General features: G+C 54.8%; 9 protein-coding genes across 9 annotated transcripts; 4 read left to right on the top strand and 5 right to left on the bottom strand.

The window, feature by feature from the left end:
- Window positions 1–321: 321 nt before the first annotated feature.
- On the bottom strand, window positions 322–915 carry GPX2 (Glutathione peroxidase 2; the record flags this gene model as incomplete). The annotated part of the gene is made up of 2 exons (XM_053190636.1): window positions 322–785; window positions 873–915. 2 exons carry the CDS (start codon window positions 913–915, stop codon window positions 322–324), a joined length of 507 nt encoding a protein of 168 aa, XP_053052045.1.
- Window positions 916–2,467: 1,552 nt separating this feature from the next.
- Window positions 2,468–4,084, top strand: N0V96_003711 (uncharacterized protein; the record flags this gene model as incomplete). The annotated part of the gene is made up of 3 exons (XM_065756920.1): window positions 2,468–2,621; window positions 2,696–3,652; window positions 3,747–4,084. The coding sequence occupies 3 exons, from the start codon at window positions 2,468–2,470 to the stop codon at window positions 4,082–4,084; spliced, it is 1,449 nt and encodes a 482-aa protein (XP_065614687.1).
- Window positions 4,085–4,745: 661 nt separating this feature from the next.
- On the bottom strand, window positions 4,746–5,717 carry LGA1 (L-threo-3-deoxy-hexylosonate aldolase; the record flags this gene model as incomplete). The annotated part of the gene is made up of 1 exon (XM_053190638.1): window positions 4,746–5,717. One exon carries the CDS (start codon window positions 5,715–5,717, stop codon window positions 4,746–4,748), a length of 972 nt encoding a protein of 323 aa, XP_053052047.1.
- Window positions 5,718–9,813: 4,096 nt separating this feature from the next.
- On the top strand, window positions 9,814–11,189 carry N0V96_003709 (uncharacterized protein; the record flags this gene model as incomplete). The annotated part of the gene is made up of 3 exons (XM_053190639.2): window positions 9,814–9,837; window positions 9,895–10,057; window positions 10,126–11,189. 3 exons carry the CDS (start codon window positions 9,814–9,816, stop codon window positions 11,187–11,189), a joined length of 1,251 nt encoding a protein of 416 aa, XP_053052048.1.
- A 1,574-nt stretch (window positions 11,190–12,763) lies between these two features.
- On the top strand, window positions 12,764–13,559 carry NOP16 (Nucleolar protein 16; the record flags this gene model as incomplete). Its single annotated transcript, XM_053190640.1, has 2 exons — window positions 12,764–12,876; window positions 12,986–13,559. 2 exons carry the CDS (start codon window positions 12,764–12,766, stop codon window positions 13,557–13,559), a joined length of 687 nt encoding a protein of 228 aa, XP_053052049.1.
- A 577-nt stretch (window positions 13,560–14,136) lies between these two features.
- Window positions 14,137–15,181, bottom strand: N0V96_003707 (uncharacterized protein; the record flags this gene model as incomplete). The annotated part of the gene is made up of 3 exons (XM_053190641.2): window positions 14,137–14,659; window positions 14,723–14,943; window positions 15,017–15,181. The coding sequence occupies 3 exons, from the start codon at window positions 15,179–15,181 to the stop codon at window positions 14,137–14,139; spliced, it is 909 nt and encodes a 302-aa protein (XP_053052050.1).
- Window positions 15,182–18,290: 3,109 nt separating this feature from the next.
- On the top strand, window positions 18,291–19,972 carry RIT1 (tRNA A64-2'-O-ribosylphosphate transferase; the record flags this gene model as incomplete). The annotated part of the gene is made up of 3 exons (XM_053190642.2): window positions 18,291–18,643; window positions 18,738–18,796; window positions 18,864–19,972. The coding sequence occupies 3 exons, from the start codon at window positions 18,291–18,293 to the stop codon at window positions 19,970–19,972; spliced, it is 1,521 nt and encodes a 506-aa protein (XP_053052051.2).
- A 242-nt stretch (window positions 19,973–20,214) lies between these two features.
- N0V96_003705 (uncharacterized protein) lies at window positions 20,215–21,035 on the bottom strand (the record flags this gene model as incomplete). The annotated part of the gene is made up of 2 exons (XM_053190643.2): window positions 20,215–20,943; window positions 21,027–21,035. 2 exons carry the CDS (start codon window positions 21,033–21,035, stop codon window positions 20,215–20,217), a joined length of 738 nt encoding a protein of 245 aa, XP_053052052.1.
- A 2,231-nt stretch (window positions 21,036–23,266) lies between these two features.
- On the bottom strand, window positions 23,267–24,634 carry SIS1 (Molecular chaperone (DnaJ superfamily); the record flags this gene model as incomplete). Its single annotated transcript, XM_053190644.1, has 3 exons — window positions 23,267–23,560; window positions 23,628–24,381; window positions 24,555–24,634. The coding sequence occupies 3 exons, from the start codon at window positions 24,632–24,634 to the stop codon at window positions 23,267–23,269; spliced, it is 1,128 nt and encodes a 375-aa protein (XP_053052053.1).
- Between the last annotated feature and the right edge of the window lie 988 nt (window positions 24,635–25,622).

Here is a 25,622-nt window from a genome sequence, read left to right as displayed (position 1 = left end):
GTTGGCTCATGCATATCACACTAACGAACATCAACCAACCAGAGCCTATGAATGGCATGTTTTGGGACCATCCCTCAATTGCCGCCTCGTCTCCAGACACTGCGAAAGCTTCAACGACAATGTAACAGAACAAATCACTATAGTGGTTCATATTGTTGATTATCCTCCGTACTATACTAAACCGAAGGGAGTAGGGCGTTTGCCAACTATACTACGAGACCTGTGCGATTGGCTCGGGTTTCCCAGACAAAACACAACAGAAAACCCCCCCATAGTCCGCAGCTAAACGCGCTCTTGGGTATCATTCTCTCCTTGTCGCGTTTATTTCTTCTCCAGCTCGTCGAGGATGGGCTTCTCCAAGCTCTCGGGCTTGGTGGTGCTGGCCCAGCGGCCCTTGACCTGGCCGTCGCGGCCGACGAGGAACTTTTCAAAGTTCCACTTGATGCGCTTGAGGCCCATGATGCCGGGCTTCTCCTCCTTGAGCCACTGGAAGAGGGGGTTGGCGGCGTCGCCGTTGACGTCAATCTTTTGCATGATGGGGAAGGAGACGCCGTAGTTGACCTGGCAGAAGTTCTGGATCTCGTCGTCGGAGCCGGGCTCCTGGCCGCCAAACTGGTTACAGGGGAAGCCGAGTACGACAAAGTCGTCGCCGTGCTTCTCCTTGACGTCCTTGTAGAGCTTCTCGAGGCCGGCGTACTGCGGGGTGAAGCCGCACTTGGAGGCGGTGTTGACGACGAGGACGACCTTGCCCTTGTAGTCGGCGAGGGGGACCTCTTGGCCGCGCTCTGTTTTGGAGGGGAAAAATGCATGTCAGCCAGAGCATTTTCAAAGTGATTGGTTAGTTATCGCGCAAACAATGGAATCACACGTACTGTCCAAGGGCTTGAAGTCGTAGAAGCCTGTTGCGGAAGCCATTGCTGCGGTTGTGTGGATTTGTTGTTGCTTTTCTGCGATAGCTCTGAGATTACCCCGCAATTGGATCTTGTTGATTAGTTGCGGTCGGTTCGGCGATAATGCACAAGTTTTGAGCGTGTAGATGTAGGGAAGAAAAGGTCTTTGATGATGCACAGCTACAGAAGCAGCAGTGGAAGTTGTTATGGGAGAAAGGGCTCTGGTATGTAGTTGACGAAACATGCCATACGTGACGCCACGAGGGAGGGATTGGGCGATGCAGGGACGGACGGGAAGGGAAGTGCGTCGTCCTTTCCTGTCACGCCTGTCCCTTTGCCAGTGTGCTGCCGGGACAAAGTTTCAATCCGGTTTCCAATGGGGTACCCGGGCACGGGCGTGCACTCGCATCGAAGCCACACCAACAGACTACGGATGCACAGTAAGGTACTCCGTAATGGCCTACGGATACCTTCCATTACCGTTAGTGTTGCACCATCACACTTCCAACGCCTCCACAGAGCTGCACTTTGACACCTCGAATGGGCCAGAACAAGAGGGGCACGACGGGGTCTTCGGTCGAAAGTGGGGCTCCGTCACGATGGATGCGGGAGGGTCGACAAGCTCTGCATCGGCCGAGGTACGGGACGGCATGTTCTGGTTCCGTTTTGTTTCGATCCAGACATGCCAATGTCACAGCTTGTCTACTCAGTATGGTCACTGGTGGCACTGGTGGATAGATGATTATCAAACAGTGCATTACAAAGCTCAACTCAAATAACGAGCTATGTTCCCCAGTGTCTTGCTTGAGGCCAACCAGAATACTTTGCCTCTGGCAGCTCTTCAACTTGGCAATCATACAATATTGAATCAATACATACTTCGGATTCATGAAGCGAACGCGAGACCCGGCTCTTCATGTGAGAGTGGAGCCAGTCGGTTGAATGTGTTGTTCCGGTGCCCGAGTCGGCCAGTCCAGATGGGTGTTGAAGCATCTACTTTTACAAGTTTAACCAGCATCAACTTTGAAGTCCGGGTCTTCCGTGACGGCAGACTGCCCGAGTCGAGGCAAGAGCACCGAAGATGCCGGGGGAAGCTACCTCAAATACAATGGAGGGTTCATGAAGCTACGCCAAACCGGCTCATAACGTTATCAGAGGGACATAGAAGTTAGCCACTCATCAGTTGTCAATTACTAAGCAGAATGAAGTCGAGCCGAGGCGGATCAATGCTTCTTCCGTCATAGCTCCCTCGCCGAGGTGATTTCCGTATTTGGAATGCAAGCTCAATCCTGAGCCAATTGCCGCCCCGGTCTCTCTCAGCGCAATCTTTCCCAATCAACCTAACAGTGCGCGATTCACCCGAATCACGTCAGGCTGCTAGAGACTTTGCCGCGTCCTGCTACCTACAGATACAGATACCTGCTCCAAAGTACCTTGAAGAGGGGGGGGCCGCAACCCGGCCGCGGTCTGTTCCGCCGCCGTCACCACGCGCTATCGATAAGAAACTACCCCGCCCCGGACCGTGCCCCTCGACAAGCTCAGGATCGAGCGGGACGGCCGCCCCACGGGGGGACGAAATGCCCGCCGTCAGGAAGAAGACGAAGAAGCAGCGGCGCGAGAAACGACAACTCGACATTGCCAGACGAATACTCGAGGAAGAGGCCCTGTCGACACTCACACCGCCCTTGCCAGCCATGGATTCCCAAGCAAAGCGCAACATTGTCATCGTCGGTACGTCTACTACACAACAGGGTCGTCTTCGTCTTCGTCGTCGTCGTCGCCACTTCAAGTAGACTGATATAAAGGGCACGGCCACTTTACAGGTGGCGGCATCATCGGTTCCACAACGGCCTACTTCCTTACAAGACACCCGAAATACAACCCGGCCCTTCACCGCATCACCATCCTCGAGGCCAGCGCCATCGCCTCAGGCGCCTCCGGTAAAGCAGGTGGCCTGCTCGCCCTCTGGGCCTACCCGTCCTGCCTCGTCCCACTCTCCTACCGCCTGCACAAGGAGCTCGCCGCAGAGCACGGCGGCGAGAAGAGATGGGGTTACCGGCGCGTCAACTGCGGCAGCTTCGAGGCCCGCGTCACGAAGCAGACGCTCGAGAACATTAAACAAGCCGCCGCTAAACCCGACGCCGTCGCGCCTGGTGTCAACGAAGGCGAGCAGGAAAAGGGGTGGGAGAGGCTGCCGAAGCAGGACGAGGCCGCCGAGGCCATGTTGCGGGATTCGGGCGGCGTGCCGGGGGACCTTGACTGGATCGATCGGGCCGCCGTCGAGACGTACGCGGAGATGGGCAGGCCCGGTGCGACGGAGACGGCGCAGGTGCATCCCTACGACTTCACCACGTCCATGGCGGCGCTGGCGCAGGAAAAGGGCGTCGAGGTGCGGACCAACGCGCAGCTGAAGAGGATTATCTCCGGTGAGGGGGGCGGCGGCGGCGGCGTCGTCGTCAAGAGCGTCGAGTACCTCGACCGCGAAACCAACGAGACCCGGACGATCGACGACGTGACGGACGTCTTGGTGTCCGCGGGGCCTTGGACCGGCCGCCTGCTGCCGCGGTCCAAGGTCACGGGCCTGCGGGCCCACAGCGTCGTCTACAACGCCGACGTCAGCCCCTACGCCGTCTTCACTAGCATCAAGCTCCCGGCCGATTTTGTACCTGAGCACCGGGTCAGCAAAGGCCAAAAGAGGAAACACAAGCGCGTCGTCGACCCGGAGATTTATGCGCGGCCGTACGGTGAGGTGTATGCATGTGGTTCGTTGATCCTCTTTTCTCCTTCTCCTTCTTCCCCTTCCCCTTCCCAAGTCATCGAAAACACCAAAGTTAATAGAAACACCCCACACTCCAGGCGAACCAGACGAAGACGCACCCCTCCCAGAGACAGCAGACAAGGTCCAGGTAGATGAAGCCAACTGCGACGACATCATCTCGTACATCGCCACCGTCAGCCCGGCCCTGGCGGCCGCCTCCATCAAGGCGAAACAGGCGTGCTACCTGCCCCAACACGAGTCCGGCCCCCTCATTGGCGCGACGTCGGTGCCGGGCCTGTGGCTCGCGGCCGGCCACACATGCTGGGGCATCCAGAACGGACCCGCGACGGGGAAGCTCATGTCCGAGTATATACTCGACGGCAAGACGGCTAGCGCCGATATTTCGGAGCTGGATCCGAGGCGGTATAGAGTTTAGATGGACGGTGACGTTTAGCGCAGACATGCAGTGGAAGTGCAGTTTTAGTACTGGAATCGGTGCTGCATGGAATATGAAAATAAGCTAGACACGCATGATTGATGAAACATGAGCAGTCATTTGAAAAAAAAATCATAAGATCTATTATGAGGCTCCCCTGGGATGCTCAGTCCCGAGGACGATATCTCTCTGACTATACGCTCCTCCTAGTACAAGAGTACCAAGTTGGTAATGGTACCAACAAATGCAACCTCTCATCCCAAATCGTTATTTCCGCGCCCAAAAACTCCCTATAAAACCATCGATAAATGCCAACCCACATTGTCTTTTTTTTGGGGGGGATGAGGACAAATAAGTCCGAGTTATGTCAGGCTAGGTACCTTGGTGAGAGCGACCAGGTAGGAGCCCGTGAGGTGAGGTGAGGTGAGGTGAGGTGGGGGGTGCCAAAGAGCTCGGCACATCATCACCCCGGACATTCTTCCGAGACCTAGCCCGGGGAAACTACCCCCACGGCCGTGATCGGTGGGAGGGGGGACGTTTACCCCACCATCTGCCACGCTGGGCAAAAAAAAAAAAAGTTGCCCGCACGCTTAGGTCATTTTCTTCCCATGTTTTTCATGAGTGCCTGAAATCATGAGAACGAGGAAAAGTTGCTCTCCAATTAGAGAGAGTTCTCAATGTCCATGACCTCCTTGATGCCCTCCTCGATAGAAGAGGTACGGGCCTTCTCCAGACGTCTCAGAGGCCGTCTGGGGAAGCCTCCGTAGCCGTAGTAGCTCTGAATGGCGCCCTTGGTGCCGGCGATGGCGGCCTTTGTCAGGAACCAGTCGCCGCGGCTGAGCTTCTTCTGGAGCTCAATGGCCTCGTCCCTCTTGCCTTCCGAGTAGAGGTTCCACACCTTGACGCAGACCTTGGGCATGACGTTGGCGCCGCCAGCGATGATGCCGCTGCCGCCGCTGGCGAGGGTTTGGGCCGTGAAGTCGCACATGCCGCCAAAGGCCATGTAGCCGGAGCCTTCTGACCAAGGGGTCTTTGCGTCGGTGGCGAGGGCCACGCGGGTAAGCTTGCCCGTGTTGCCGCAGGTGAACTTTGTGCCGATGATGTTGGGGTGCGCGGCGAGCTTGATGAGCAGGTCGCTGTCCATGTCGATGCCGGAGACGGCGCCGGGGTAGTTGTAGAGGATGAGGGGGATAGGGCTCTGGTCGGCGACGGCGATGAAGTAGTCGTGGATGGCCTGCTCGTCCATCTGGGCGCGGAAGTAGGAGGGGGGAAGGATGAGAGAGTAGTCGGCGCCGACCTCAAGGGCGGCCTTGGAGAGCTCAATGGTGCCGCGGACACTGCCCTCGGTGGCACCGAGGATAATGGGGGTGCTCTGGAAGCCGGCGGCGTCGAGAGCCTCACGGGTGGCCTTGGTCACGGCCAGCTTCTCCTCGCGTGTGCAGTGGGCAGCCTCTCCGTTGGAGCCCATGACAACCAGGCCTGCAAGACCAGCCTTGGCCAGACGCTCGGCGTGCTTCTTGATGGTAGGGATGTCGAGATCTTCCGTCTCGGGGTCGAAGAAGGTCATGGTGGGGGCGTAGATGCCGACGGGGAGGGGGCGGCGAGCGCCACTGCTTCCGTTGGAGACGGTCATGATGGGCTGGTTTGGTGGGTGAGCTGGATGAATGAGAGAGAGGTGTGAGCAAAGTGTGAGTGAGAGGGGTAAGTTTGGAGAGGTGAAGAGCACAAGAGAGGAGTGGAATGGTTGTTGAGAAGGGGTAAGAGATAATACTAACCAGAGAGACGGGTAGAGGCCGGTGTTGTATTTATAGGAGGGAGAAAGAAGAGAGACAACAAGGAGGACTGGAAGGTTTCCGTGAGCTAATGGGCTTGTTCCAGTATCAGCAAGCCTGCGTGGGGTGGGATGAGTCTAGAAATAAATATTTGACGTGTCGCGAGGGACTTGCTCGTGTGGACATTGGCCCGAACTATCGAGCATCGTGTAGACTCAAAGCCAAGACCGGAGAAGCTAACAACTGCACAACGGGGCCACCTTGGGACGCTCCCTTGCACCCCAGTTGGGTGAGGGAGGGGAAGGGGCAATCGGAAACTAGACGAGAAAAACGCTAAAAGAGATGGAGAAGGGGGGTGGAGTGTGCAGAGAAACGAGGTGCATCGCCGGTACTGCGGCAAGCGGTTCCTGTTTCCAGGGAGTTCAACGATGTTACTTTTGGTGTCCAATTTCTACTCTTGGATGGCCCTGATTAGCCTACTAGGATAATGATGGTCAAGCTCACATATTTGCAGATATCTTGAGTGAAGGAATGGACAGCACTGGTGAGGATGAAGTCGGCTCGCTGCGTCTCAGTCCCACCATGAGGAGGAATCCTCTGGGCAGGGCTCTCAGCCATGGCGGGGTGTTTGCAGACTTCAAGAAAAGACAGCCGTCACAAGACGAGGGGAATCTGAGACAAGCAAGGGACTTCCCTTGAAGCTCCGATCCATCCAATATCGCCCACCCACGTCTGTGGTCCGTGGGCTCCGGTAATAGACGGTAGCGAGGATGCATCTGCTGTACGCTGTAGCCCTGTGTCGTGAACAGGATCTTGCTGGGAAGATGGATTGCGCCAATAAGCCAGATGCTCCCGGCCGATGCCACGAGATCTGCACGGAGACAGCTCGCACAGGGCTGGATGGTGTCCGAAATCTGAAATCGCGCGTCGGGGGCATTACCAGACGGTGATGAGAAAGATGGCATTATTGGGAGAGCTGTCGTCTGGTTATGCAGCACAAGGCTCGTCAAGCCCATCCTGAGCATTAGCGCCGAACTGGGACATGCACAGCTGCAGGCCGGAGGGTGCCTGGCAAATCATCCGGCGATTGATAGCCCAGTCTCGGGGTTGCTCGCCCGTCGTGCATGAGTTGAACTTTTTTCCGTCATCATCTTTCTTCTGGCCTATCGACACCGCCAGAAAGGCAGTAGACGCACTAAGCGGCACGTTGAAGACAAGGAAAGTGACGAGAGCCACGGCAGCAGTGCTCTCTAGCCCAGAAGGTCTTGGAAACCCTGCGGTCAGCATCAGGTGGTGAGTTTGACAACTTGTCTTGCTGTATATCTGGAGACGAGCAAAGTAACCATGCTCTGCCCCAGGAAGAGTCACTCTCGAAGCAGGTCCCGGTCACTGCCGGTCAGCTCCGGTGACCGCAGCCGGTGGCCGGCGGGAGAAAGCCGGCATGGACTTTGAAACAGTAGAGCATCTAGCAGATGGCGCAGTGCATCGCTGTAACCTCTTTGCAACGATATGTGAGAGGCTGGCCGGCGATACGAAGTGTATGGAGTGGCATGGATTTGTGCGGCGTTGAAGTGTTGGAGAAGGTTGGAAGTGATGGAAATGGAAGTCAGCTGAGTGGACGGAGAAATTACGTCCAGATTGTTCCGCCAATAGGAACTAAAGAATCATCTTTGGCAGGGTAAGTGGGGTGTCTTCGAATGAGTGGAGGTGCCACGGTACCTTAGCTTCAGAATTGGAGCAAGCACGGAGAGGCACGAGGGGTCTAGACATCGGGGCTGGAACGGAATGAACGAGCGAAAGGACATAGGTACTAAGACTCGCGATCAATGTGAAATTCATGTAGAAAGGCGTTAGGTTGTCTACTATTCTGAAGTACTTATCAAGGTTGGCGTGCCCTGGGGTCTGCGCTACCTCCTGGTGCAGATAGTATCATGAAATGCTTCACGTTGTAAGTACTGAGTCAAATAAGGTATGTACTTCTTAAACTCCAATTCTCGGGTAAAGTCGTGCAAAATATCAAGTATTGCTAACATCGCAGGCAATGAAACTCTGTGGACTTCTGTGCAATACAACCACACTCAATTAGCCGGTTGGAGAGGGATTAAATATCGAATTCTGCAGGCGATGTATCGTTTGCAGGTAAAGGATCCCATCGCCTAGTTTTCCTCGGAGCAGGATGCCCTGGTGCGCGTTTCGGAATGAATATCACTGCATCAGCCGTGAAAGCCTGCATATCGTCTGTCAAGGAGATTTTGTAATCGACAAATCTTCTATATGCATTCTGTGCAGCGAAATGCGCAGTAGCAGAATAGTCTTATGGCCTACAGATACCTTGGTGGTTTATTGAGATATCTACTCACTCAAGGTACCTCATGTATTTTATACCAGTGGTCATCCATGTCACGAGTTGACGCGGGGCAGATGGGGCGTGGGGGTGGGAATGGGGCCAGGAAGGAAAAAAGATAGTTATACCAGCACTATGGTTGTGTCTCCGCGGGCGTGCAAAGGCTATCCAGGTAACCTTCGTCAAGTTCAAATCAGAATTTGGGAATACTGGTTCCTTGAATCATTCAACCTCCTTTAACTTAAGATGTTTATCCAACATTCTTCGTGCTCGCTCTCGGCTCTCAGAAATTCTGGAGTTGAGCTGTGGTCCGAATACAGGGTTGATTCTCAAGTAAAATGGTCTTCTCAGCCAACGGGCAATAACCGGCGTTAATTGCTCTAACCGGCCAGCACTTGATCCCCCCCCCCCCTCCAGACAAATTGGCATTATTCTCCATGGCCAAATCCATACGTTACTAGGCCAACTACTAGTACAAAGTGAGGTGCACAAGTACACCCGTTGAACCTCAATGGAAGAACGGCACGACGCTGCCCCACACTTGCGATTCCCACAGCCCCTCCCTCCCCTCATTCCACTTTTTTGCTGCCCCTCCATGTTTCTCTTACTCTTCAGTCGCGAAGCCGCAACTCACGGATGTCTTCATTTTGGTTTCTGCTCTGGTGCGAGACGAGAATCGAACAGAACAAACCACAAAGAAGAATTGGCTACCAAGCTGTCCTACTACCATTGCAAACTTGAGCCACAACATGAAAATCTGGCCAGATGGCGTGGCGGCGCATCCTCCGTCTCGAGCTTGAACCGGCCGGTGCGCCCCTCCGAACACCGGCGTCCACGGCACCGTGGCTTCGGCCATGCTCGGGATGTGTTTCCGTAAACGACAGCATGCTCTTTTTTGTCTCCTACTATCTTTTCCCCCCTACGCTAGGGACATAATTTCATTACCGTAATTAGAAGTTCCCCGCGAGTCTCTCATGCTTCCGCAATGTGCTCCTGATCCAAATTGATGCTGGATGAATGCTGAAGAATACACCGTGCATATGCCATGCGACTTGTTTGCTCTTCCAACAATCTCGGGTTGGTCTGACAAAACAAGCCAAGAGAAACCACCATAGCACATCATCCCAGAGACTCCCTATAATTGTCTCCATCAGACTATCTGGGCGGATAAGTCGAGCGTCTGGGCTGGGGGAGCTGACGCACGGCGGAGTGCGGGGCTGATAAATCCCTCCAATTGTCTTTCCCCCTCCTCTGCCCCTCAATTTTTCCGGGCCCAGCTTTGTCGTGGAGTAGCTACGAGACGTGACGGAGACAAGACGGAAGCTCCTCCTTGGTCGCCATACCACGGCGAGCTTCATCCTAAGAGAGAAAAACAATCTTGGCCTGCCCATTATTACCCGTTGCTTCTCTTGTCCGTGCCGTCTCTCGCTGCGTCTCGCCCGAGCTATTTGTGCTACTTGACCCGTTGACACGTTCCCACTCCTCTCTTATATAGACCATAGCTTTCGCCATCTGTCCTAGCTCGTGAAGTTCTTCTTCTCCATTCCCTCCCAAACTTTCTTCCCCCTCACACGTAACATTTCCAACCCATTGAAAGAAAAGACGCGACCAAAATGGAGCCTCTCAACGTCTTGATGGTAAGCCAATTCACAAGCGTCCCGCTCAATTTCAGTCACTGATCTCATCATCACCAGGTTGGTACCGGAGAGTACACCACCGGTTTCGTCGGTGGCGGTGCCTCTGGCTCGGACAAGAAGGTGGGCGTCGTCGGCCTGACTCTCTTCGATCTGAGGAGAAGAGGCAAGGTAAACCAGCTGGGCATGGTTGGTGTCAACGGCACAAAGTTCCCCGCCATCAGTAAGTAGACGCCGCTTCCCGAGCAACCTAAATTTAGTCAAAGTGATGATGCTAACCAGGGCGTGAAGGGGAGCATCTCCACAAGAACATCACCCAGGCCTACAACGGCCTGGACACCTCCTTCGACTCCTACCCCGCCAACGACAAGAAGGACCCCGACTCCTACAAGACGGCCATTGACGCCCTCAAGGCCGGCGACGCCATCACCATCTTCACTCCCGACACCACCCACTATCCCATCGCCCTCTACGCCATCGAGCGCGGCATCCACGTGCTCCTGACCAAGCCCGCAGTCAAGGACCTGGAGCACCACCAGGCCCTCATCGAAGCCGCCGACAAGAAGGGCGTCTACGTCTTCATTGAGCACCACAAGCGCTTCGACCCGGCCTACTCAGACGCCCGCTTCAAGGCCCAGAAGCTCGGCGACTTCAACTACTTTTACAGCTACATGTCCCAGCCCAAGTCCCAGCTCGAGACCTTCAAGGCCTGGGCCGGCGTCGACTCGGACATCTCCTACTACCTCAACAGCCACCACGTCGACATTTGCGACTCCATGGTCACCCAGCAAGGTTTCGTCCCCGTCAAAGTCTCCGCCTCGGCGTCAAAGGGCATCGCCACCGACCTCGGCTGCGACCCGGCCACCGAGGACACAATCTCCGTACTCGTCCACTGGGAGAAGAAGGGCGACCCCAGCAAAAAGGCCACGGGCGTCTACACCGCCAGCTGGACCGCGCCCCAGCGCGCGGGCGTCCACTCGAACCAGTACTTCCACTACCTCGCCGCCAACGGCGAGATCCGCGTCGACCAGGCCAAGCGCGGCTACGACGTCGCCGACGACTCGGCGGGCCAGCTCATGTGGTACAACCCCTTTTACATGCGCTACGCGCCCGACGAGGACGGAAACTTCAACGGTCAGACGGGCTACGGCTACATCTCGCTCGAGAAATTCGTCGACGGCTGCCGGCAGGTCAACTCTGGCCAGCTCAAGCCCAAGGACCTTGACGCCAAGGGCCTGCCTACCCTCAAGAACACCATTGCCACCACAGCTATCCTCCACGCCGGCAGGAAAAGTATCGACGAGAACCGCGAGATCAAGATTGAGGTCAACGACGGTGTCTGGAAGCTGGTGTAAGGGGTTTTGTGTGCTGAAGGGATGACGTTGTGCGGATGACCTGTGGATATGTAAAGGGCTTATATACCATCAACTATTTTTACGCTGAATGAAATCAAATCATGACATGAACGGGAGTACACTGTATTTGTGAGGATATTTGAAGCCAGGGTACTATCAATCGTCAAAACGGGATGTCGAGACAGCTTAATGGCAGTGTAAGTCCACATGTGAAAGGGTGCAATCCATCACCGCAGGAAATCCTCGTTCGTCCTTAAGACCTGTCACCGTTGACTTAACAGTTGGACAACAGCCAATGAAAGCGCCAAGTGACCATCTAAAATAGTCAACCGCTTCTGATGAAACATTTCCAAGCTTTAAAAGCGAGCCAGCATTAACAAAAAAAACAAGAACGTCCTCAATCTGAGCCGACCCCTCCACAGGCGACGTGAAATGAAGTATTACAGCTTGCCGCGAACGTCTATTCATCCAGTTGCAGGCCTACTCAATTTTTTCTAGACTTCAACGTTCATTCTCCGACCCTGTACTGGATCGTGAATCAATACAACATAGGTCCTAGCCGATACAAGGGAAAACACAAAAAGAGTTTACCCCCTGGTGCTGGACTGGGGGCTGCATCTCTTGGTGCTCATGCTTGGAACTTGAAATCTCTGGTGCCCATGCTGGGATACGAACTCGAGTACTCGTATGCGCTGAGCCTGTCGTCGAGTAGGCTAGTTAGCATATATTTGATTGTTGACCTCAGACCACTCCACCACTCAGCCCAGTTTGACCTGACCCCCCGACCTAGAGGGGCGCCTGCTGATGCCGGTGACGAGAATGGGATCGAGGGGACCTATATGGGCTTCTGCCTGTGGTGCATTGTGATGACGGAGATGAATATGCGTAAACGCGAAGGTAGAACGTGCCACGCGTAAGGTACCTATCTACCTCAAGGTAACGATAGCTGCGTGAGAGGCAAGAACGCCGGAACACAGATCATCAAAATATCGATGTTTCTTTTACCACCTTCGAAAATGAACAGTTTGTCACTCCCACTATTCTTGGCTTGCAAGAATTTAACACTCGACAAAAAGTTTATACGACGATAAGGAAGGTTCCAGCATGGAGAGAATCCTCAAGCTTCTCGGGCGATATTCTTTAGAAGATTCGACTACAACCATACCCTTCTTTTAGAAAAAGTACCCAGCACGCCTTAAATCTGTAGCAATCCATGGAAAGGTAATCCCAAAGACATTCAAAACAATCGAAAAACTTGAATACTTTACGTCCGGCATGGAATTAAAAGCATCGCATTTAGGTGAGAAAAGACGAATCTCGGTCAGACATCGGTGAATCTCGGTGTGCCTTACCACACCCACCTCGCAAACCACGCTAAGCCCGATACGAGCCAAGCGGTCCCTCCCCCCGATAAGATAAGATTAACAAAAAATTCGAGAAGCGGCAACTCGAGCAACCTCCGGCCAAACTGCATTGCGCCCGGCTATCTCGTACCTCAATTCTACCGACATCACCCGTGATCCCGCATCCCACCACCGCCCTCGCCCTCCCCGGAAAAAGACAATTGCCTCACAATGGGTTCCGTACTTCAGAAGAAGAAGCGCCGCTCCGGTCGCGCCAAGGTCAAGACAAACAGGCCCAAGAAGCTCCTCAACCCTCTCGGCAACGACATCATCGCAAAGAACTGGTACGCAGACATACACACACTCGCCGCCCCTTCTAACAGCCGGCCCTCTACCCTGAGCTCCCGTTATCGAGAAAAAAAAAGCTAACCAAAAACCCTTCCCTCCATCCAGGAACAAGAAGGAAACCCTCACCCAAAACTACCGCCGTCTAGGCCTCACAGCCCGCCTCAAATCAGCAACAGGCGGCACAGAAAAGACCCTCGCCCAACTCGAGCAAGCAAAGACCGCCTCAGCCTCCGCTCAGCGCGACCCCTTCGCCATCTCCACAACCGAAGAAGCCGTCTTCGAAGAAGCCCGCGTCGAGCGCGACGCCGACGGCAAAATCATCAAAATCCACTACGCCAGCGCCAACAAGCGTCCCAACCCCCTCAACGACCCCCTGAACGCCCTCGAAGAAGACTCCGACGAGGAGGAGGGGGCCGGCGCCGAAAACGAAGAAGAATGGGGCGGCATCGACGACGAGAGCAGGCCCGAAGTCATCCGCCTCCTCGAAAAGGAGGCCGCCCTCCCCGAGATCAAGAAGCCGCGACACATTAGCCAGCAGGAGAAGGAGTGGCTCGAGAGGTTGATTGCCAAGCACGGGGACGATTACGATGCCATGGTGCGGGATCGTAAGTTGAACCCTATGCAGCAGACGAGGGGCGATATCGCTCGCCGGGTGAAGAGGTTTACTGGCAAGGCGTAAATCTGCTCGGAAGAGGGGACGCGGTAAATGAGGAAAGGGAAAATGGAAGGAAGGAAGGAAGGGAGGAAGGAGAGGGGAGGAGAAAGCATTTACAGAGAGGAAGGGCCTGGAAGGAAAGAAAAAGTTTCAAAAGGAGTCGCTCATATTGCATGTTGGTCGGCGGTAAGAGCTTGGCCATAGAGGAAATACTGTCTGTCGTGTTCCCCTTTTGAGGAGTTATGGCGTTTTCAGATCAAAACTTTTGGCATAGAACACAATATTCCACATGTTCACTACAAAAGCAAGTTGACCAGTTTTCATCATTGACTTTTAATCGTCATGTCATCAAATTTGATGTCTACCTAGAGAGAGCTTCATGCCTGGTATCTTTGCGATTACCTTTGTTACAAATGGGACGCCAACAACACCCCGTAATCCGGAAAATAAAATCCAAGCCCATCTATGTGAACACTGGACAGCACGGTCCGTCCCCCTTCGTCAAATCAAAACCGGGCCAGGTTTTGCTCGGGCTGTGGCCCTGCCATCACAAATCCCTCACACTGGAATACTATCCCGCTGAAAGAATAAGATCTTCATCTTAATGCATCGTGCGATCGTAGGGCGCGGAAGGGAACTGCGCGGGCCGGTCGTCGTCGTAAGCAGGCGCTGCGCCGTACGGCTCAGGGGCAGAGTACGGTTGTATCGCCGCCGCGGGACTGGTGGAGGTGGGCCGCTGAGGATGGGTTTGGGAGTGGTACTCGGTCTCACTGTCAAACATGGCGCCGTTCTGGCGCGAGGGAAGGGATCCGTAGCGGTTCGGGTCGTCATCCTCGCCGTAGGCCGAGCTGCCGGCGCCGTAGCGGCTGTTGTAGCTGTTGTTGGCGTATCCGTGGTTGCCGGTGGCGTTGCCGCCGTAGAGCGTTGTGTTGTCGTCGTTGTGATCGTCCATCTGGACGGGGGCGTATGCCTCCTCGTCATGGGGTGCCATGGAGAAGGCGGCCTTGTCGGGGTCGATGTTGTCACCGCCGAGCTTCTCCTTGTCGTAACCGGGGAGCTTGCCGTGGAATTGGTAGTACTTGAGGGTGTACAGACTGATAAAGGTGCTGCCGCCAAAGAGAAGGCTGTCAAAGTGCTGTTAGCATCATTGCCTGAATGGCTGCGATCCGATTTCTCTGATGACTTACCACACGAAAACACCCAAGCCGACGATGGCCTTGCTGAGCTTGCAGCCGTCACCGCACTGGTTGGCCGTGTTGTAGGCGGCCTGACTTGCGAAAGCAGAAAGCCAGATGATGCAGAAGCATGCGTCTACGATGGCCATAGCGTAGGGGTTGGCCAGTTTTCTCGTTCTGGGCCATCGCGGCGCCATAATCAGGTAGATCCACGCTGGTAGCGAAAGGAAGCACTGCGATGCGACTGTCAGCATTCTGGGTACATTGCCACGATACAGGCATGATTTTCCTGTCAGGTTGCCTTACCACTCCAAAAGTCCAGCCATTGTTGCCGACGATTTTTGCGTTATCGGCTCTAAACACTGCAATTTCCAATGCCCAGATGGCGAAGGACAGGATGAACTGGAAGATGTGTAGACCGAGCTTGACGCCGGGGACGTATTCCGGGTCGAAGTCAAAGTTTCCGAGCATGTTTGTCGTCGAGTCGTCGAATATGTCGGGTTTGTTGGTGATCTAGTAGGGCTTCCCTACGTTTGTGATCGAAAGGGGGATGTTGGATGAGAGGAGGTTGTCAGCTATGCGACTGTTGCTCCCCTGGCCTTTTTTCCCCTTCTAAATAAAGATCAAACTCAATCCGGCTCGGCAACGGGGTTTGGCGAGACAACCCAGGGATCGGAACCAGTGGACGGGGGGTCTTGGGGGCCAATCGATAAGGGAACCCGCTGTAATGATGTAAGATAGGTAGCTCGCTGGCTTGGGTTGTCCGGGTTGTGGGAACGAGTGTCGGGGGCGAGGTGAGGTGCTGTTCGCTGTTGTTTAGAAACACCGGAAGATATCTGAGAGAAAATCTTGGAGGTGTGTGAGTGAGGTAGGTGAGAGTAAGGAAGATGGGAGGTAATAGACAGAAATCAGGAACAGGAGGAGCAAAGTGGCTTTTGGGGGACGCGTCTGCCTTTTCTTGTCTTTAAAACGAAACAGCCCCAGCTGGCCTCGAATTGCGGCAGTGACGAGACGTGGATTCAGTGGGTAACGACTCGTTCTCTCTTACCTTACTGTGGCAGTGGGCGGTGGAGTGGACGCCTGGCAGAGGGGTGGGTCCAAGCCGCGCCTGAAGCTCCCGTCATCTTTGGTCTTTCTCTTCCCTGCCCTACCCAGGCCTTACTTGCCTTACACTAGTACGGATACACAGTGAACTTCGAATTGTTAAGGCAAAGCAAGGTACCTTAAGGTATGTAATCATTCCATGTTATGCTCCGTATAAGGTAAGGTAACTTGCAGTGTAATCATTCTTCGCTTCTTGGTCATAACCTTGAGGCTTCAACCAGGATCCCTCCTACGGCCACTTTGCAGCCCCGATGCTGCGGAACCTCTACGCGCAATGGGACGGACACCAATGCGAACTCACGGCCCATGGTCCAAGGACACTCCATGAACGGATGGATATCACACAGGCACACAGGTTGGGATGAGGCAGACTGCGGAAACTTGGGTTGAACCAAGCCACTCAACCACTGGGTTTACACTGCGCCACTGCGGCCCAGGCAGCGAATTATCGTCTCTCGAGTGCGACCAGCTGAGCAATAGACCCCTGCACGCCACGCCTCCCCGAGCGAATAGTTCGAACCCGTCTCTTTTTTTACCTTTCTTAACCCCTTTGCCCTGTGGCCCTATGGTTCACCATGTGTCCATGTACTTGGTGTCGCCGCATGCTAGCCAAAGGAACGACGTTCAAAGTACAGAGAGCCTACCGAGGGGGAGGAAGCCACGCACCAGTTCAATGGTATGGCGCCTTTTCGTATTTCTCAACCGTCGACCGGCGCAAGCCAATGGCTGACGCGCCGTTGTTTCTCCTACCGAAGCCAGCGAGCCCTGATTTTCGTCTGACGTTGTCTGGCGTTGGATTGGTCGTTGCTTCGCGGTTGCTTTGCTACTGCTTTTTTGCAGCGTGCTAAAACGTCCTGGTTGTCACGGTTGTCTGGGGTGATGCGCGGCAGCAGGGGGAGAATGGCCGGACGGCGATCATCAATGATGACAACCTGCAGACGATAATGGGCCTCTATTCCTTGGACGGCAACCCACGGCAGACGAGACGAGACGAGACAAGACGACCGCCAGGCAGGGCTTTGGAGAATATCGTCTTTTTGCGAACGGACTCGGTACTGTCATCGCAGCGGAGCCGCCACAGAATTGCGCGCGACTCTGACAATTGACACTGACTGACACCTCAGCCGTCTTCAGAACTTCAGAGAACCTGGTAAGATCAAGGAGCTAACACGAGCCCGCTGCCGCCGCATTCCGGATGGTCCACGCGCACAACGGCTGAGCCGCCCAGTGCTCCCCTCCCTACGGTCTACGCCAGGATTGCGACTTTCAAGGTCCAATCGGCCTTGCGTTGTTTGGTCACAGGGCAAATGTTGTCTCTCGTACGAGACTAGAGAAGACTGGGCCCCAAGAGCCTCGGAACCTTGAGAGCCCACGGAAACGCAGTCCATTCCACAACGAAGACCTTGATCTGGACAGACGGGAACCCCGAGTGCGTCTCCAGCGGGGTGAATCGCTATTACTCTCCCACATCAAGGGAGATGTTGGTCTGATCGCCAGAGCGGCATAGCGGGAAGAGGGCACCAGATGCCCTTGCGCCAGGAAAATAGAGTCCCTGATGTATCCGTAGGGTGGATACAATGGCGTACGTCTTTGCCGCCCGATGCTATGTAAAGACGGGTCCCCATCCATCCACGGCCGCAGTACGGATACAAGCTATTGCTGGGGTGCAGAGAAAGCATCTCACCCGCGCAGCAGGCAAGCGAGCGAGCGAGCGAGCGAAAGTTGCGTCGCCTATCTTGGCTGTACCCAACATAGCCACGCTTGCTTGCGTGTTGCCAATATACCATTTGCCGGCGCATCTTGACGACGCGAAAGAAAGGCGGGGAGATTTTCTCGACATTCCGGCATTTCCATCATCTTCTCCGTCCTCAACTCGTCGGCGTTACCGACTCTCAAGTCCGGCCCCCGAGAGCCCGGCGGCGGTGGCGGCGGCAGCGGCAGCAGCAGCAGCACAGAACTTTGATCATCTTGGGACGACATCTGAGTGAGATCCCTAGCTTGCGGCTGAATGCACCTGGAATTCAGCACGGACATGAAAAGGAAGCCTCGTTCAATGTCTCGTAAACAATATCTCCGATGTCTCTGATCCCTTTGAATCTCATTGAACCCTTGGCATCAACTCATCAGACATTCATCAGCTAAACCTGCAAAATGAGTGCCTTGAAACATGACCTCACAAGCTTACAATCAGTGTTGTCCAAATGAGATGCGATGAATGAGTCGCCTCGCATCCATACAGTGCCGAGTGACGCTGTTTTTCCGCCAAACCAAAGCGCAAGCACAGTGCAAAATAGGGTCGTCCACATTGGAAATTTCACGACTGAGACGTGCCTCATTTCGAGCCCTAGACAGAGCCAATCTTGTACAACCCCCTCCAACCTCACTCAATCTCACCTTGGATGAGATAGCTTCAATTCAAACATACCCCTGTCCCATCCTGGAGCTCCCTACCCCTCCAAAGCTTCAAACGGGAACCATGGCGCAAACCACACCCCCAGCCGCCGCAGCGCCCGCCCTCTCAGACCTCATCTTCCCCACGACGGCGAACCACAACTTTTCCCACATTCTCACGGATCTCAAGCGCTCCAACCTCTCCATCGCGAACAGGCTTCGCTCCATCACGCAGGACGCCGACTTTGTGCAAGATGTTGCGGCCAGTTTCGGTCGGCCGCTTGTGGCGAATGAGCGCTGCGGGAGCTGGTATATTCGACCTGCGGACAAGAGGGCGAGCGCGTACTTTAAGAGTACGGATGGGCATACGAATGCATGGAAGTTTAGTACGCGCAGGTTGAATCTGCATTTGCTTGAGCTTGTCGGGAAGCATAATGGGTGAGTCTTGCGGTGGTGTATGTGACATTGTGGTCATGATGGCAAAAGCGTATTCTGGAGTGGGAGGCTTTCGATATAAAATGCTTTTTATAAGTGCAGAGCTGACTGAGGACCCCAGATGCATCATCGTAGATTCAACCCGCAGAGGCAAGAGTAAGTCTACATCATCAGACTCACATAACAACACATCCACGAGGCTCAAGATTAACACAGCTCCTAGGAATGCCAGACGCCCTAAGCAAAACAATCCCAATCTGGTGCGCCGTCCTCAACGCAGCCCTCTTCCCGGACCTCAACCCGGCGCGCGAGCTCCGCCTCTTCACCCCGCCCAACGTCGTCTCCGCCTCGGAACACGCACAAATCGCCGCCCTCCTCCCGTCCTTCCTCGCTTCCTTCAAGAGCCTCGACCTCGACCTCGCGGCTCTCCGCGCGCACGTCTCCAAGCCCCTGCGGCCGTTTTGGGTCACGCAGGAGACGCAGCTTCCGTCTACGTTTGCGGGTAATGTCAATGGCGATGACGGTGGCGTGAAGAATGTGGTTTTCGAGGACTACCACCCCATCATCTGCTGCACCTCCTCGCGCCGCGTCGCCGGCACGGAGATGAGCGAGGCCGGGTACATCCAAGGCGCCGGCGACGACACGGAGAACTGGGCCCTCGGTCTGACGGCCGAAGTCTTTTGGGAGAATGCCGCGGCGCTGCTCTCGTGCCCCGAGGCAGATCTCCCGGAGCTGGTCGTTCGTCTCGTCGCGGAGGACAAGAGGAATGCGCCGAGAGGGGTGCAGCCGAAGCGAGTTGCGCCGCGGATCTACGTCTGTCCTTTACCCCTGGACGATGAGAAAGACGGCAGTGGTGGTACGGATGCTGTGTCCGCGGGTGCGTGCAGAGTTGTACTGACACAGGACGTCACGCCGCGGGACTCGTGGGTGAAATCTCCGACGTACATGCAAGTCGGCCTCGGGAAGCACAAGGTCGCGAGTCGCAACCTCCGTCAGGCGCTGCCGGATATCTGCGCCTTTGTCTCGCGGTACCTCGACTCACATCGTGATGTAGTTGAGGGCGCCGCCGAGGGCAACAGCGGTGACAGCAGCGGCAGCGTCCTCGTGGCCTGCGAGACGGGCAAGGATCTATCCATTGGTGCCGCGCTGGCCATCTACTGCTGGTGCTTCGATCGGGACGGCAAGTTTCGCGTGGCGGACTCGACGACGTTTTTCAACAAGGATATGATCAGGGTGAAGCTGGGGACCATCATGACGGCGTTTCCGGAGGCGAACGCGAATCGGGCCACGTTGCAGAGCGTCAACAGCTTTCTCATGGACCACCGAAGATGAAGAGTCTCTTTTTTTTTACTAGTCTTGAGTCTACTTGGATTCCTCCTCTCCCCCTAGGCTGGCTTGATGAAGCGCCTCCAAGAACCGCAATGCTGCCGGTTCCAGCTAACGATATGAACACTATAAGGATGGCAAGAAAATGAAAGGGGGTTTCGGTAGGGAGATGGAAGCAATCGTGGTCCCTCTACATCGCCGCGGCTTCAACCTCACAGAGAAGGCGACGGGATAGAAACCCCGGCTAGTCAGGCGCTCCCGCTCTCAATTTTGGCCAACATGCCGGGGAACTCGCTCCAGTCCTTCATGACGACCACGGCCCCGGCATCGCGCAGCACCTTTTCCATCTCGCCTTGCTTGTCGGCGGCGTAAGGGCCGACGTACCCAATGACCTTGATCCCCGCGCGCGTGCCGCTGAGCGTCCCGCTCTTGGAGTCCTCGATGGCGACGCACTCCTCGGGCTTCTTGCCGAGCGTCTTCATGGCGTGCAGGTAGATGGCCGGGTCGGGCTTGCTGGTGGGCGTCGGCAGCGACGTGGCGGCGCTGAAGACGACGTCCTCGGCAAAGTACTTGTCCTGCCCGACCTTCACGACGGACGCCCAGACGCGGCGCTTGGCGGACGAGGAGACTACGGACAGGGTATGCTTGCCGGCCTTTTGTAGCGCCTCGAGCTGGTCGTCGACGCCCGGGCAGGGTTTGAGGGCGGCCTTGAGCTTGGCGATGACGGCGTCCTCTTCGCGGGTGACGTACTTTTCGAGCTCGTCGGACTGGAGCTCAAAGTTGTGGGATTTGGCTAGGCCGAGGAGCATGCCGCGGAAGTTTTGGCCGACGAACTCCTTGATGAGGGATTCGCCCGTGAAGCGCTGCTCGATGTTGCGGGAGGCGCAGATCTCGTTGATGAGGTCGGCGCAGGCCTCGAAGGCGAGTTCCTCGGAGAGGACGAGGGTGTTGTCGCAGTCGAAGAGGAGGGTTGTGATCTGGTGGGTTTGGTTGTTAGTTTCATGTTCGTTGGAGCTGCGTAAGTCGCACTCCGTCGACTTGGGTTCTCATCGCGACTTACTTGAGGCATGTTGGCGGTTATTTACAAAAAAGACTCGGATGCTATTCCGGGTTTGAGGTGGAGAGCTTGTACTCGTGAAGAGCGGGGTTCAACGAAGCTGAGGAGCTGAGTCTAGAAGGGGGAGGAGGGGAATAAGCAAGCTATCTATAAGGCAGACGAAGCTTATTGTCCGAGACCAATCGAGAAAGAAACCTTGGTTGAGCTGGGGACTTGAAGAACTGGGAACCTTGCAATGGAGGAGAGAGGGAGCAGAAATGAGCTACTGAGAGAATCAAGGTAGAATAAGACTTCCATTCAGGTACTAGGTATCTACGGTATCTATCTCCCAGGAAACCGAAAAGGTCTCTCTTTTCTTTCCGTCTTTCTCCCGCGCCCGCCCTCATGCCGCCCCCCTCCCTCTTCCTCCAAGCCGGCTGTTCATTTTCGTCGTCCCGACGAGTCCAATGAGAGCAGCGGAAAATAACACGCAAGTAAGAAAAGGTAACTTAGGTTGGACCTGAACCAGCTCTGGCGGGAAAGAAAAAAATGGCCTTACAACACCTTACCCGACCAGCACTTGCATCAATGCTATGCTGGGCTGAGCTGGGCTGCTTACTGCGTATTGTGCCTAGAACGAAAGGGGGCCCCCACCAAACGCTTTTACCCCTCCCCCTCCAAAAACCCACGGGCGTCCCCATCCCGTCGTCCACCATTTCCCGCATGTGAAGTGTCGTCATTACCGCGGGGTCGAGTACTTACATACATACATACACCACCACATGGCCGCTTATGTATACAAGCTCATGAAGAAAGGCGGCGGCATAAGCCTGGGAACCACAACCACCGAATCAGGCTCGATGCGCCATTTACTTGCTTGTAACATAGAAGAACGCTACATTTTTATAATGCCGATAGGTAATTGGAAGAGTAGTAGTGAAAAAGAGACTCATCGCGATCAGCCCATGGTTCGCAACCCCCGCACAAGACACCCGCGCTCCATCATCCCGACTCCCGAACCCGCGCCTCAGCTTGCGAAACAGAGTTCTGCCGAGCGTAGGGGGCCGGGGAACTCGGGGAGACGGGCCTAAGAAATTCTTCACTCTAGCCCAACCTTGCGCGAAATACTCCGTCTTTCACAGCCGTATAGATATCTCTAGTGTATCCGTACAGCACAGAAAATCCAACCTTGAGCTGTCTGATCACTGGGAGAAGGGAAACGGGGCGCACTCGTACTTGTTAGACGTACTGCCGAGGCCCCTTTCCTTCTCCCGTTTTGAGATTCATAATACAAATGAGCGATAGCTTCCGAATCGCGTCCGAGAATAACTGACATATATCGAAGACATACAAAAGGAGAGGGTTTCATTCATTCTGATTGCACTTGCCATCTACACACCAGGAACAAGAACGAAACAAAAAGACTTCACCTATTGTATCCAAATCTTTTCGTATACTCACTTACACAAGATCGATTAGACATATAAATAAGTAAGGTAGGCTGTAGGTACCTAAGCACACCCCACTCGCCGCAAGGATACAGCTCGCTCGGTCTACGCCGGGATGAACAGGAGAAACTCCAGCACACCTCAGCAAAATCGGGATGACGGGAGGCTGGAACACCTTTCGGTCCCGAGATGCCCGACTGAGCCGTCTAGTCGTGTTAATGTCGTCACCGAAGCCTGATCACGAACTATCAACCACCTCAAGAAAAACACAACAAAACTGGTTGAAAACTTTTGAATAGTGCAGTGTATGCTCAGTGTTGAATCGTCGGACATTTGGCGCAAAACTTCATGCCTTTTACATCTCGGACACGTAATTTGTATGTCGTATCTATCGTCAAGAACAATATACGTAAAAGCGCCATCTCCATGATCCCAGCCCTCAGTCTGTAGTTACATATACATCACACACATCACAAGGACACTTGAATCCGTATCAATGTAGTCTCAAACTTGATTATTTCATTTCTCTAAGTACCTCTGCGCAGGCATCACCTCCCCACCAGCAACTCATTTCGCGTTGCCTGCTCATGAAATGCGCAATGCTCATAAAGGAAGAAAAGAGGAAAAAAGGCCAACCCTGTGTGACCTTGCAAAAGCAGAAAACCCAACCACGCCCCAAACTCCTATTCATGATGAGCATACCGGCCAGCCAAACCAAAGCATCATCTTCTTTTCGGTCCAACATCCCCGCAGCATTCGCGTCGCCTTGTCATCATCTCTGACCCGCACCCCCTCTCCCTCGCTGCTGAAGCCCTTTTACAGGATCTCCTTCAACTGCTGCTTCTGTGCCGGCGTTAAGCTCGTGGGGAACTTGACATTGTACTTGATGACAAAGTCACCTCTCGTTCCGGGCTTCTTCGAAATGGGCATGCCCAGGCCGGGGTACCGATCGGAGCTGCCAGGCTGTGTGGGGCCGTTCTTATCGAGGTTCAACTGCTTGCCGTCGATCGTCGTCACCGTCCGCTTCCAGCCTGTGAGGGCCTCCTTTAGGTCCAACTCGACGGTGTGAACCAGGTCGTTATCTTCGCGCACGAATAGCGGGTGGGCTTTCTGTAGTGTTTGTTAGTATCGCCGTGCCTCTCAAGTATTCGCACCGGGGATGTGTATTTGAACGTACCTCTTCCAGGATAAAGTGCAGGTCCTGCTGGCCACCCTCTTCCTGGTCGCCAACACCCTTGAACTTGATCTTGCTGCCCTTCTTCAGGCCCGGCTTGATGGGCACCTCGAGAACCGTATCAGTCGTCGTCCTCTTGCCCGTGTCGTCAAAGGTCTTGCGCTTAATTTTCATCTTCTTCGTCACGCCACGGAAGAGCTCCTCCAACGTCAGCGGGAGAGGCCGCTCCACCGTCGTGACCTCGGGCGTCGCCTCTCTCGCCCCCCGCGAGTCGCCGAACCCGCTGCTGCGCATGCGCGATGACCTGCTACCGCGCGGGCCACCAGCACCGCCAAACGTCGAAAAGATGTCGGAAAAGTCGTCCATGCCGCCCGCGCCGCCGCCGCCACCGCCCATACCGCCAGCACCAGAGCGCATGAACTCGGCAAAGACGTCATCCGCCGAGCTGAAGTTGAACCCGTTGCCGCCTCCTCCTGTGCTGAAGCGGAATGTGCGTGCGCCGCCGCCGCCGGGCATTCCTCCTCCTCCAAAGTCGAAGCCACCAGGCATGCCGCCCCCAGCGAAGGGGTTGGCACCACCGGCATCCGGAGGAGGGGCACCGCCTCCGCGGAGCAGGAACTCGAGACCGTAGTCATCGTATGTCTTGCGCTTCTCGGGATCGGAAAGGATCTCGTAGGCCTGGGAGCACTCTTTGAACTTTTCGGCGGCGTCTGGGTTATCCTTGTTCTTGTCGGGGTGCCACTTTAGTGCGGATTTCCTATACACGTGAGATGGTTAGCATACTACGGTCTGATATGGCCGTGTGGAGAGGCAAAGAGGACGATTGGGCCACGCCGTTGGGCAACGACGGGCAGGAGAGAAGTGAGGGGCAGAGAGGGCAAAAAGTGAAAAAAAAGTAATAAGTTTCAAGGTAAAGCTGTTGTGACTTACCGATAACCCTTTTTGATTTCATCTTGCGTCGCTGTGGGCTTGACGCCCAGCTGATCGTACAGCTTGGTTTCTTTCACCATTGTTCAAGACTGTCGCGTGATTGTCGTGTTAAAGTCGACCAGTCAATTAAACGGAGGGGTAAAAGTAGTGTGGATATCGCAGCGAAACTGTGACTTGTCTTCGCTGATGTTGTGTCTTTTGTGTGTCACTTGGGGTGTTTTAATGTCTGAACCCTTGAGGTTGCTTTGCTTGTGCAGTCAATCGACGTGCGTGTAGGTAGTGAATAGCAAAAGAAAGAAAAAAGGTTGGTAGTTTTTAAAGAAAAGAAGAATTGGAGAGAATGGTTGGATGATGCAGCCGATTGTCTGGGTCTCGGTGCGTGATATGTATGTACCTCTACGTAAGGTAAAGTTGGTCCTTACTGCGCAAGGTAAGGTAAAAAGCCAAGAAAGACCGGGTCACCGAGGGGAGCCCAGAGCGTCTAGTGGTAGAAAATGCTCCCCGGCCGTCTTCAATGGAAGAAACAGGGCGTGATTGTGGAAGGTTCGGTGCCCGTCTTCTCGAGAGGAGCCCAGCCCCAAAGAGCAGGGGGTGGGGAAGGGAGAGCCTGAGAGGACGGGAGTGGAGGGAGGCAGGAAGGAAGGAGGGGGAGCCTTGACCACCACACCCCCCGTCCCGTGCGACTTTGCGACCCAAAACCTGGCGGGGCGTCGAATCGGGTGATCTCACTCGAACTGCCTCGATGGAAGAGCGCAGAAAGGCTGGATGGGTCTCGTCCAGTCAGCCCTTTGGTCTCGAGATTGTCTGATCACAGAAGTATCCATACAATCTTCTACATGTAGAGAGTACCTATCCAGTCTTTTAGTAAACGGGGTCCTGAGATATGTCCATAATATCCTTCCTTCATTCCAGACGAGTATCATCAGCAAGAGAGCTCTTTGGGCAGCAGGAAAGCAGTCGCAAATGGACAATGACGAAAATGGCGGGGTCGCTTGCCGTGCGGGAATAGCGGAGTCAGGCTCATGCCGTGGCTCGAGCGCCGCTTCAAGCCATCATATCCCTGCAACG

Source organism: Colletotrichum fioriniae (assembly GCF_027942845.1).
Source record: "Colletotrichum fioriniae strain IMI 355084 chromosome Unknown scaffold_3, whole genome shotgun sequence".
NCBI lineage: Eukaryota > Fungi > Ascomycota > Sordariomycetes > Glomerellales > Glomerellaceae > Colletotrichum > Colletotrichum fioriniae.
Note: the sequence above shows the minus strand (reverse complement) of the source record. Positions and strands in the feature narration are given on the sequence as shown.